Genomic DNA, 13,699 nt, shown 5'->3' with positions numbered 1-13,699 from the left:
AAAACACCACACCACACACACACACACACACACAAAACAACACACACACACAAACTTAACACACACACCACTTACACACACACACACACTTACACCCCACACTTATAATATAGAACCACACCAAAACCACACACAAAACCCCAAAACCCCCACACCAACACACCACACACAACACACACACACACACCACCCCACACATAACACACACATTTACACACACACCACTACCACCACACACACTTACACAACACAAAAACCAATACCACACTTACACACACACACCCCCCCCCCCCCCCCCCCCCACCCCACCCACACAAAAACACACAACACACACACACATTCCCCCAACACACCAATTACCCCACACACACAACTTACACTACACACATTTACACCACAACACTTTTTCCCCCCTTCCACCCCCCATTTACAACACTTACACACACAACACTTATCACACACCCCACTTAACACACACACATTTACACACACACACACTTTACACCCACACATCCACCCCACACCATTTACACACCACTCCACACATTACACCACAAACCCCACTTATACACCACACACACCCACACACACTTATACACCAACACACACAACCACACACACCCCACACACACACACACACACACACCCAACCACAAAACCAACACACACCACACCACACACATATATAATATTTTATATATATAATATATAATATATAATAATATATATATATAAATTTGTTGTGTGTGTGTGTGTGTATGTGAGGTATGGTATGTGTTGTGTTGTGTATATGTGTTGTTGTGGGGTGTGTGTGGTTGTGTGGTGTGTTGTGTGTGTGTGTGTGTGGTGTGTGGTGTGTGTGGTTGTGTGTGGGGTGTGATATATATATAATATAATAATATATAATATATTTTAAAATTATATATATATTATATATTATATATAATATATAAATATGTATAAAATCGCATCACTCATTTTCATGAAAGTGAGATGAATGTTGCACTTTCTCTTTGGGTGATTTGTCATTTTAATAAAAAGATTTTTTTTCATTTTCGTCTAAGAGCTCTTGGTGTATTTTTATTTTTTTGTGTTTTGTTGTTTTGTGTGTGTGTGTGTGGTGTGGTGTGGTTGTGTGGTGTGGGGTGTGTGTGTGTGTGTTGTGTTGTGTGTGTGTGTGTGTGTGCTGCATTTGCCTTGTGTGTGGGGGTATATGTGTTTGTAGTAATGAGATTTTTTTATTTTTGTTTTTTTTGTTTATTTTTCCTTTAAAGATGTGTCAAAGTGATAAATGCACCTTTCTCTTTTTTTCCAAACCCAGATGGGGAACGGGTCATTGACAGTACCCTTTTTTAAGCTTAAAAGGGGTTTTTTTTACTACTACAAACACTTAGATACATAATAGACGTTTTATATAAGTCCCTGAATTCTTTGATAGTGCATTCTATCTTTGACGCAGACCCCAAAGTTTGAAAATATATGGTTTTTACAGTTTTAGAATGATATCCCAGTTCCCTAGGCCATATAAGAAAGATAGTGAGTTTAAATTTTCCAAAGTTTAATTTTGTGTGATGATAGTCAAGACCTGCCACAGGCTTTTTTGTGATTTTTTTCTCTACAGTTCTTACAACAGTGCTAGCAGTTCCTTTAGATTTTCTGATAGGCATATATTTTTTACAGTCCCAAATTAATTTTTAGCCCCATGATGAGGTTTTTTTGTCCTGTTTTTGAGTTTGGAAATTTTATCAATGGTTTGGAGGCAGATTTTTTAGTTTCAGAGGGCATCACTCTCCAACCATTGCCGAATCAATGTAAAAAAATTTTGGAACTTACAGAATAAATTTAAACTGCCCATGATACAGCTACTTGTCTTTTTTACAATACCACTATATGTACTATGATTTTTCATCTTGGCCCGGTGGTTGGAGCTACGATGCAGCATGGGGCAAAACCGCATGCAAGGGCAAAACCCGGGAAATCCATATGGTAAGATATTGGTTGGTCATTAGATTTGGGGTTTTGTTCATTCAGTTTTAAACTTCAAAAAAATGCCTCCTATGTTATCTTTTATAGAATTCAGTTGAATGATAATTTATACATGGGGGGTAAGATGAATTCACAAACAAATTTTTCAGTTAAAAAAAAAACTCTTCCAGAATTTGTGAAGATGCAGAGCTTGAGAAAGAATAATGCAGTGTTTAAAGAACAGGAAAAAAAAGGACTTTATGAGAGACCGAAGGTAAGCTAATATTTTTGTTTGGTGTAGTAGTTGCCCTGATCATGGAATTTGTAATTTATTTCATTACGGTAATTGGGCCTGTATGTTTCTTATTTATTACGGTTAATTGATTTTTAAGTGAATTTTCAAGCTTTTTTTTTTTAGCTAATTTAGACTGAAATTTTACAAAAAAAAATGAAAGTATCCCCTCCCCTCACAGGTTCGAGAGCCCCTTTCGAACACGAGAACACAATCTGTACGCCGAACGTCATCCGTGAGAAGCCCTTTAACACCAAAGAAAGAACCCCAAGAGGAAGCTAGAATTCTCTCCAGCTGAGAACAAAAAAAAACCTTTGGGGAGTTAGGAAAGATTTTTGGTGATTCAATTTTTCTATTATTTGTTTATTTATAAATGATTTGACTAAAAATTTTTAATCATTAAATATATGGTTTTTATAGGGTTGCTTTTGATTAAAAATTATTTTAGAGATGAGTTAATTACTTTTGTTTTTAAATAGTTTTATCCCCAGCATTTTTTTCTGAATGAATTAAAATTAAGTATATGTTAAACACAAAACAAACACAAAAAAGTGTACACAAAGATGAAAGGGAAACAGCCCCGTAGAAAATGAAATAAACGTAACGTTTTTTAATTTCCGAGTTCCCCATCAGACGAATAAAAATGAAATAGATTGTGTGTGTGTGTGTGTGGTGTGGTGTGTGGTTGTGTGTGGTGTGGTGTGTGGTTGTTGTGGTGTGTGTGTAAAGTAATATATAATATAGTGTAATATAAGTTTGAATTTTTATGATTTTATGTGTATAATATATATATAGTATATATGTGTGGACAAGTTTTAATAGTGTTGTGTACATATGATGTATAAAAAGGGAAAAATTATGATGATGTAGTACATGTTATATGTGATATATATGTATATGAATATATTTGTGGGTATATAATTATATTCGTTATGCATATTTTGATATATACATATATAGTATGTATGTATGTATTTTATAAATATATAATATATATATATATAATATATAATAATATTATATAAAAAATATATATATTAAAAGTATATAAAAAATTTTTTTTCCCTTTCCTTTTTTGACTTATGAAAATTCTGCATAGTTTTTAATATATTTCAATATATAAAAATTTAATTTTTATCCCACAGAGGAGGATTCACCAGCTCTGGAGGACCGGGCTTAGGGGAGCGGGAGACACAGCTTTTTAACCCACTTTCCCAGCGAATTTCTGGAAAACATCAACAACAAAAAAATAATGCTACAAAGTAAAAAATTCAGGACTTTTAAAATTTTCAGGGTTTTTTGTGGTTTATGGGCATTTGTGTTGTGTAAGGGGTTATGATATAAATGCTTATTACTTTTTTGTCATTTTTAGGGAGAATTTTGGTGGAAGAGGAAGAGGGGGAAATTTAAAGAAAAAAAAGAAGGAAGGAGAAAGAAGTACAGGGAAAGAGAGCCAATTATGAAGAGGAGGAAAACGAGTGTCCCCCCAAGGTGAGAAATTTGAGTGGTTCTAGGGTTTAGATTTTGCATTTTTTGTGAAAATAGATTTCAGTTGGAGTTTAGTTTTCGGGTTTAATAACTTAAAGTCTGTAGGATATCTTGAATTAATGTTTAGATTGAAAAAAAGTGAATGTGAAATATTAAAATGATAGTGAAGGGCCTAAATTTGAGGGTGATAGTAGGAATATGTGATTTTTAACCGAAAGGCTCAGGAAAATGTGTCATTTTAGTTTTGTTTTGTAAAATGTCTGCACATTGATGCTAGGCTCAGCCAAAAAGGAGTCAATAGAGCCCTTGGATGTCACCTGATTTACCTTCCTTGAGTTTGCGGGAAAAAGTCTTTTTCCAATCCCACAATACAATCGTTTTTTTATTATAGATTTTATGATAATTAAAGTGTTATGAAATTTTTAACAGCAATATTAAGGGCAAAAACTTTTAATAAAAAAAACTCTAGTGACACGGCAACAACTACTGCCATTTCCTTTGGGTTTTGGGTTAAGGTTTGAGGATGTGAACCTAATTTCAGCCCCTTTCCAGGAGAGTGGTAAAAAAAATTAAAAATACAAAAGAACTCACGTACACAAGATATTGATGTTTGTTATGATTATTTTTTGAGATTGTCTTATTCAGAGATAAAAAGCCAAATTTTATGTTGATTGTGATAAATCATGGGAACATAGATTTTTTTTTTGAATATTCAGAGGGGTAAAACAATTTAACTTCATTTGAATAGAAGTGTCAACCCCTTTGTAAGCTAAAAAAGGGGATATAACATTTCTATTTCATTAAGGAATAGGGCATGTTTTTTTTCATTGCAGTTTGGTTGAAAAGAAAGAAAAGGAATAGTGACAAGATCAAGTAGTGCAGCGCTATGACCACAGTGATGAGAAAAAGGGGAAAACCCAAAGCCAAGAAAAGAGAAAGTAAAAAGAGTTGGTGTTACCCACATTTTCCACCCCACGGATTTCTTCTACCTCAAGACAGCATATTTGCTACAATGGGGGCTGTTGCAGGGAAAAGTAAAGGGAGTGGATGGGCATCAAGTGGAGAAGGGGGGAGTAAATAGACATCCAGCACTGTTAGTCAATCCATTTTCCCTGGCACTTTTGAGACCGAAGAAGCAGGGGCCATGTCACGAGCTTTCCCCAAAAATTTGTAACGTTGCCCCCCTTTCCCGTACTTATTACTCTCACACCAGAGTATGTTCCAGGGCACATGGCAGGAACCAGAATTTACAGCCCCCTTGTCAGAGTAACACTGAAAAACCCACAGGCCCCTCCCTCCCGTGTAACCCCGCAAGTTTTTTGGGACCCAGCAGAGGGCATAGGGGGGTAGACACTCAGTCTTGTGCAGTATGAAAAGTACTGCAAGCTGGTGGACATTTAAGAGAGAATGAGCCCTAGGACACAAGTTGGATTTTGGAATGTGAGGTTTTGAGAAAAGTGCTTTTTATATTTGGAAAAAATCCCAATTTTTTGCCCGATAGAGACCTTTTTGAATATATTCATATGGGTATTTTACTGTTGATGACAGTGAATGAGAGGGAAAAGGACAAGAAATTTACCTGTGAAGTATGTTCAGGAAGTGAATGGATAAACAGGAGTGATATTTGCTTATACAAGTATATGTAAATGGTAATGCAAATCAAAAGTCAACTTAATCCAGAGCCATATGAAAATTCATAATGTTGTTAAGGACTGTAGTGTTGTGTGTGAGTTAAAGGGATCCAAACAAACATTTCTAGCTGAAATGTTTTCTGGGCAAGTACTAAATGGAAGTGCCATATGGATAATATAAAGAGATAGGAGATGTATATATTTGACATACATAAGTAAAAATTGCATTTATTCCATCAAATGGCAGAAGGTTATAAATCTTCCCAGGCAAAAAAAAATTATATATCCAGTCCAAAAAGAGACCAGTAACTTTTAATTATTTCGAAGATAGAACTGTGATCAAAAGAGTTGAGCTTTTGACTATTTATTGTAATACCATGTCATAAACAGGCGAACAAAGAAAAACTTCTTGAAATGGTGTTAATTTCCCCACACTCACCCCCAAAAATAGTAAATAAGATAGTAAAATAAAAAAAAATTGGGAGGCATTGCTAACATAGGAGTATAGTTTATGGATTATAAAGTTGAATAGTTGTTAACTCAAATGCTATTTTACTGTAAGTAATATTACAGATTGAGTTATGTGCAATATGGACATGTGAAAAAGTATGAGGCATACATTTTTCTGTAAGGAAATATGAAATATATTTGATATTCATGAAATCACATTATTAGTACATCAGGATGACCGCATACAGTTAAAGCCATGGTTTGTTTTCTTGAATGTTTATGTATTGGACTAGAATGTTTGCTTGACCAAGATGTGGGGTGTGTTGATCTTTATTTCTCTCCCCACATGAAATTTTTAAAATGTTCAACAAATTGTGATAAGTTCGGCCCTCGAACACAAAGTTTTTAACTATTATTGTGTATATTTTGAGGATCATTACTAACTAAAGAGCATAGTCTGTTTCATTATATTTTTTCTGAACACAACACTAGTAGGTTTCCTTTTTTATTCATCATTAAGCTGGAGCGTCACCAGTCTTCCATTAATCAGGTCTTAATGCTCAGTCAGTTTCATATTTTTTATTGATTCTAAACTGACTGATGAAGAAACATGTTTAGCAATATGAAATATTTATAGTTTTAACAAGTGCCAGTTTACTGAGAAAAAAATTCATCAAGGGTATTAAGATAAGTTCAGTTTTGAGAGAGTATGAAGGCTTTGTTGGTAATGATTAAAATGTAACATTAATTGTCCTAGTAATAGCTGGTAATGTGTATTTTTGTTAACTTTTATTAAGATTGTTAGCATGCTATTAAAATTTGAAAGGTAATGGAAAGTTAATCCATCCTTATCATATTTTATGATATTAAGCTTTAAAAAACAGAAACATATTCCATTAAATGAATGATAATGTTAGCTTTTAAAATGTGTGAATGGGTAGTTTTCATTTATTTTGTCCTGCAGTTTGCTGTGCTGAGTGAGAAATATTAGACTAAAAAATTATTTCATTGTACTTATTTTACATTTTACTAAATATTTACAAAATTGATCTGAAACTTTTTCCTTATCTGACAAATTTATGCGTTACAGTAATGGCAAGATAAACAAAGTAACACCATTAGATTGTTGCTTTATAAAACCTAGGGATTTACCTTTCAGACCCTGACTTAAGTATTAGCCTTTTGAATTTAAACCCATTGGTGCCGTGCTATTCCCTCCGCAGTTTTATTTTATTAATTTTGTTTACACATACATGGCTCCATAAGAGCTTAGTCACTAAGTAGCCAATTAGTATCCTATCTATCTCATTTTCCTTGATATTGAGAATTTTGTTTTTTGTTTTTTCTTATTGATATTAGAATTTTAACATCATAATCATTATAATGTCAATGCTAATAACAAGTGGTGATATTAATAGCATTAGAAAAAAAAAATCTATAAATACAAAGAATGGGGAAATCAGTTGACTTCTTGGTATCTGAGTACTTAATGGAGCATCTTTTTGAAACAAATTTCACAAAACTAAATTACAGTGGATAATACATGTGCCCGGTGCCAATGAGTTCAGCCTTCATATTTTTTTTTACACTGGATTGTGCTTAGAGAAGCTAGAATGTATGGAAGCAGAATAACATAACAAAATGCCAATTTTTTTTTTTTTTTTTTATTTTTTTTTATTTATTTATTTTTTTTTTTCATCTGTATGCTCTTATGCTCTGAGTTATTTTTCCAATCTAATGTACAAAGTATCTCTTGCCTTATTTTTTTTATTTAGATACGGGCCTTGGTTAAATCCAGATGGAATTAGGTACAAGAATCTGCAATATATACTTTGCATGTAAAAAGTATGTCTTGGAAAGAGTTTCAAAATAACTGGAGATAAGATATGGCAGCAAGATTTAATAAACTAGTTAGGTTAATGTTAGTAACTGAAAATAAGCTTGCTTATACTCTTATCCATTTGATACCAAGACTGTATCACAGATGATAATTGCATATTACATTAGTATCTTGTTAAACAGGATTGTATGTAAAACTGAAGAATGTGAAATGAGCAATTATATTCCAGAGTATGTGCACTTGTTCAGTAAGCATGTTTTTGTTTTGCAAAATGAAGTACTTACTCTAACAATTATCTTAACTTGTTATGAAAGCTGTATTTGTGATAACATAGAATGGCAGTTTGCAAAGAGCGAGTGAATTTAAGCTAGAAGTAGATAGGTACTTTGCCAATATGCACATGTTGTGATGGATTAAAAGAACTAAATATATACAATATATACATATACTATTGACTGTTAATCTGCATGATATGCTAATACATAGAATTTAGAAGTCAAATATTGAATATAACTAGCAATAATATTAACCATTTGACAATGTTACATTCCAGGGTTATTTATTTCCGAAAATAAAATTTAAGTAGAATCCATTTTGTAAAGTTTGAAAATGTAGTATAGAATAATTTTTTAAACCAAGTTTGTGCATGAACCTTTGAAATATTTGAGGAGTGGGCACAAATGCTAACCAGCACTCACATTGGGTATTTGTTATGATAGACATGACTGGGATTGTTTTTTTTCTGCCTTTTCTTTATCTTTTATTTGTTTCTCCCTTTTCTCTCTTTCTAAATTCAGAATAAAGTGTCTTATACATTCACAAAAGACTAAGTCCATCAATTGAGGCCTTATATCTAGTGTTCAGTAATATTAGTTAATAAAGGATACAAAAATTAAGCTAATAAACTTCATTCTTGTATGACCATTATTATTTATGTTCTGTTTAAGTTAGGATGAGAACAGATTCTGAATGAAATGTGAATTGTAGCTTAATAGGCACAAATAAATTTTACTAGAATGTATTACAAAATAGTTATTCAATCAGTACATGACACAAACTTCTTGGCATTTTAAAGTCCTTCTTTTAGTGTTAGTTCCTAGAAAAATGGGCTTATTTTTTTAATACTGGCATCACTGTAATGTTAGTTGGTGTTCTTGTACAACACATGCATGAAATTCTGAAATGTATTCCTATAGAGTTGTCACCCAGCACATTACCCTGTGAATGTTGAAATATATGTGTATATATTGATATTTTAAGTATGGTAGAGAAAAGATTAGGAATAACTAGTCTCTCTTTTCACTTAGTGAAGTGCCACAAGGTTAAAGCAATAACTGCTATTGAGTGTCACTAATTGTATGATAATCAATGTTATACTTTTCTCATAATAGTGCCATAAATGAATATAGAATAAAGTAATAATTATTTGGCTTTTGTCAGTCAAAAAACAAAATAATAATAATAATAAATAAATAAAAAGCATTTGGACTCAGAAAATCACAAATACCTGATTTTAGGCTTTCCTGTACTTCAAAACATTACTATAAAAAGATAATGGGTGTAGCAAACTCACAATCTGATTTTTGTAGTAATATATTTGTTTGATTTTTGGTGTCAATCTTTTGCATAAAGGCTGACTTCCTTGTTCATACCAGTTCTTTTTGCTAGCAGAGTTTCCACAGATTATTACAATGCCAATATGCATAGCCAAAAGGCTTTGCACTATATCAATATACATTTGCATAGTTAAGTTGTACTTAATTTAAAACCTTATGAACTGAAATCTGGGATTTTTCAGGTATATATTCAGAAATAGAAGCATAATTTAGCCTTAGCTTAAAATTGAAAATAAGTTGACATTCTGGTATATATACTTATAATTAAATGAATATGAATATAGATAGTAAAGTAACATCTCATTGTATTTGAGTTTCAGTAGCACAAAATAAAAATGCATGGCTAAAGTAGCTTAATAAACTGCATATAAATTATTGGAATTGTCTAGTAATCAGGTATGACTACATAATACCTATCAATTCAAATGTGTATGACATAATACAGCATGGATTATCCTCAGATTATTAGAATATACATAAGAGATGGTTAATCAAACATAGAAATTATGTGAATAATTATTTCACACTTTATGGCGCTATTGAGGTTATGTTGTACAAATTTGTATACTCCTCTACAATGAACTTTATTGTGAGTATAAACTGCAAAGATACCTGTATGCAGAAATGTAACCATAAGGAATAATTAACTGCACAAATATATAGGAAAGGAAGAATTCAGTGTATCCTATCTGCAATGCATGAACTGATCTATGTATCTAATTGTGTGTATATATTAGTGTGGCCTTACCATGTAGGTATGCCATGTTGTTATGATTTGTTGTGGCCCTATGCTAAATAATAATAATCAAATATAAAGATCTATGATTTCATTGACCCTTTTTATTTAATATACATTTCTACAAATATTTTTGTAAAAAAAGAAAGAAATGTAATACATTGCAATTATAAATCTTGAATTACCTATGCACAATATTCCAAACAAAATATAGTTTAACTGTGTGAACAGCAAATAATACATATTAGTGACATGGTTAATGGTTAAAAGTTACAAAGCTAAATAAATGTGTTAGACATCAAAGGTCATGTAGCACTATAGAAAATTTAGTGAAAAGGTAAAGCAGGGGTTACGTGATATTAAATGTGTTCAAGTCATACAGCAGTTCAGGATAGTATGGCACTAAAAGGAGCAGAGGAGTGAGGGTAGAAAGGATGAGTAAATGGGCCAAGGTAGAGATTAACAGGGGTGTTTAGATCAAAGGAAGAAGTGTGAGATTCTGAAAGGATGTCCATATACATGAGTAAATGTTCACTGTTATGGTAATAAAACTAAAATTATAAACACACTTTTAATCTTGTATTTACTACCCATTTACATCATACAATTATTTATAATTTCCAAGTATTGACTAACAATCTTAGAAATTCAATTTTAACAATGAAATTCACTGATATTCTAACAAAATTCCAAACTAAATGTAAACTCTACAAATGTTCATTCTCAGTGAAGCTGCATGAAAACCATGCACAAAATAATGAGAAACAAAAGTTCAAATTTATTAACAAAATAAGTAATACTGTGGTGAAATGTAATGAAAATTGAGCTAAATAAACAATGCATTGGCTGTTTAAGTAATCATTATAAATATATTTACTTTGTAATTTAAAATAAACAAATCCATACTTAATGCTTTTTCACCAAGTTTGTCCCTTACAATAGAGCTAATAACTCTTATAATGATAACATGGAACTGTGGCATAAAAGAATTCTATCACAGATAAGATGGTTTATACAACAATTTTCACTACATAAAATTATAATGCAGGAATTCTACTATCTACTGTTATGATATAATTTTGTTATGATATAAATTTTGTTTCTATAATACATCCCCTTATTGCTATCCCGAACATATGTCTTAGTGCGGTCTTTTCAATACATGGTGTCCTCCAGATCATCACAATCATTTCACATGAAATTTTAAATAAATCATGTTATGACATCTTTACCCTAATCAAATTTATGATAAGCCTAAAAAATCAAATATTAACAACTAAGGAAAATTCATTTATATTTAGATATCACTATTAACTGCAATAATAAACAATGCTACTCATAATATTACAGAAATAAGGGTTCAAAACAGATGAAAACCAGTTATTCGGTTTAAAGAGGGTATGTATAAACCTACAAGAATTCTAAGAACCACAGATGAGAATGCAGAACACAATTGTGGGTATCTCTTGGCAGTGTCCTTTGTTTTGTCAGGCACATACTGATTAATCTACATTGAGCAACAAATCTGTGGGTGAATGTTACCACTAAGATGTAATTAACAATAAAGAAAAACAAAAACTTAATAGCATTCAACAATGAAATATGACACCATGAAATCTTTCCTTCAAATTTATTAACAGGTGGTGAGAAATATATCTGGTTTGGATAACTAATGTCACTTTTTCCGGAATTATGGAGAAAAAATTAAACATGAAATATTCAATTGCTTGATCATTCAGGCATTATTCTTTTTGTAGCATTACTCCAAATAGCTAAGAATTTTCACAACATTCAGTATAGTACCTATCAGTTCAAAAAGTACAGTATGATGCATTTGTTGGCAGTGCTTAAAAGAATCAATTAATCTGCATTATAAAGCCACAGGGGACATGTGCATCCCTTAATACCACCACATGAAAATATAACATACATACACTTCTGGAAATTCTTCTCTAAATGAATCATTCACATCACTGTATAAAACATTGTCATTCTTTACATTCACACACTTCATACATCACTTGTTTTGTCTTATTCACGTTGCACTGAATACACTAGCCAGATATTTACAATAGAGCATTTCAGAAATTTATTCAACTTACCTCCCAAGTGGTCTTTTCTACTGCAGGTTTTATTGCAAATATTTGTTAAAAGCCTTGATGTCTGTTTCACTCAGATCACATTTATCAAATATCTTGGATTAATAAATAAGGCACTTGTTCTACATGACTACTTGTTAGGTCTTTGGGAAGTCCATGAAAATGCTAGTAGCTGACTTGTCATAACAAGGATTTGTATCCTAGCATGGATGAATTTAATCTCTGACTCTCAGACCCCAAACAGACGTCCTGCGTATACCGACTGTAGCCGAGCCACGGAAGAGAATAGATATTTGTTAATTTGTATGTGTGCAGGCTTTGCGCAGGGTACTGAGTGCACTCTCATTCAGTATGCCATACAGATCCAAGTAGAGCAGATGTGGCATGGACTTCAACTCCCTGAAAATAATAAAGCCATTAAGTTAATAACACTAATAACAATAATGAATTCCTTTGTTTGCCTGCAAAAAAAGGTAAGATATCACTCAGGATTTTATTCAGGGTTGCTGGACTGCCTGAAGCAGTGGCATCAAATGAGAAGCAGTCATTTTATCTATGGTGTGAACACCAGGGAAAGGTTTCTTCAAAATTTCCTAAATACAATATATTCAAATTCAAAATTAACACAAAACACAAGAGACTAATGATGGCATCTTATTAACATCTATAAATAAGGGTTTCAAAAATTATATCTGAACTTAGTTAAAATCAATATCTTTGCTTTTAATATAATACAAAATACATCACTGCATAATATACTATCATTCAAAATTTCTTCAAATTTCAACCTAACATAAATTTCTTATTGGTGAATGAACTGATCAAACCTGATCTTGTACACTGCATGGACCTTATATTTTAGGATGTTTGTTATTGTTGAAATAATGATTCTTATCTTAAAGATAACAATTAAAAACTTTGTATTTGATCAACACATACTAAAAATAGGAAGTTACATGCATGATTATACTTCATAGACTGTAATATATTATAAATGATTTATTCAACTCAACAATTATATTTGCATGTCTTGGAGATGAGTGGTAATTTTCCTAGCAGTTGATCCTTCATAAAAATGATTAATTTTACCTAATTTGGCTTAATTCTCACAGCTGACAGACAAATTGAACAGTTCATTATATAACAACTTACAGGTAAGCATCTGGCTGTATGGTGTAGCAGCGTGAGAAGGCTAAATATTCTGTGTGACGCAGTTCACTAATTATTGTAGATACAGAAGCAGCAGTAAGCTGAGTGCAATCACTCACATCTAATTCTACCAAGCCAGGTGACTGTTCAGCCAACAATCTTACATCTGCAATACAAAATAAGATTATTGTAATGAATGAACTATTTTTGCACATATGAGATATAATGACCACACGAAATTTCCTATATTCATATTTCTTTATACAAAATATAAAAGCTTCCAATTAATACATAAGGCATTTATTTATGATCATGATTAACTACACTCAATTAGGCAAAACGTGCATTTAACAACATATTTAAAAATATTTACGTGTATCAGACAATGTGTTTCTGCAACCGGAAATATTCAACCGCTCGAGTGATTTGGGAA

The 13,699-nt window shown here is 32.0% G+C and overlaps 1 protein-coding gene across 1 annotated transcript in view; it reads right to left on the bottom strand.

Annotated features, from left to right (window-relative positions):
- Positions 1 to 10,404: 10,404 nt before the first annotated feature.
- The window catches only part of LOC119568668 (S-phase kinase-associated protein 2-like), a 3,884-nt gene continuing 589 nt past the window's right edge, over positions 10,405 to 13,699 (bottom strand). Inside the window, exons 3-9 of the mRNA XM_037917179.1 lie at positions 13,640 to 13,699; positions 13,270 to 13,432; positions 12,440 to 12,516; positions 12,121 to 12,140; positions 11,433 to 11,525; positions 10,925 to 10,991; positions 10,405 to 10,517 (exon numbers count right to left, since the gene is read on the bottom strand). The exon at positions 13,640 to 13,699 is cut by the window's right edge and continues 68 nt beyond it. Coding sequence (XP_037773107.1) covers positions 10,405 to 10,517; positions 10,925 to 10,991; positions 11,433 to 11,525; positions 12,121 to 12,140; positions 12,440 to 12,516; positions 13,270 to 13,432; positions 13,640 to 13,699 — 593 coding nt within the window. The remainder of the gene's footprint in view (positions 10,518 to 10,924; positions 10,992 to 11,432; positions 11,526 to 12,120; positions 12,141 to 12,439; positions 12,517 to 13,269; positions 13,433 to 13,639) is intronic.

Source organism: Penaeus monodon, unplaced genomic scaffold (assembly GCF_015228065.2).
Source record: "Penaeus monodon isolate SGIC_2016 unplaced genomic scaffold, NSTDA_Pmon_1 PmonScaffold_1047, whole genome shotgun sequence".
In the NCBI taxonomy this organism is placed as follows: domain Eukaryota; kingdom Metazoa; phylum Arthropoda; class Malacostraca; order Decapoda; family Penaeidae; genus Penaeus; species Penaeus monodon.
The sequence above is the reverse complement of the archived record's forward strand: the minus strand, read 5'-3'. Positions and strand labels throughout refer to the sequence as shown.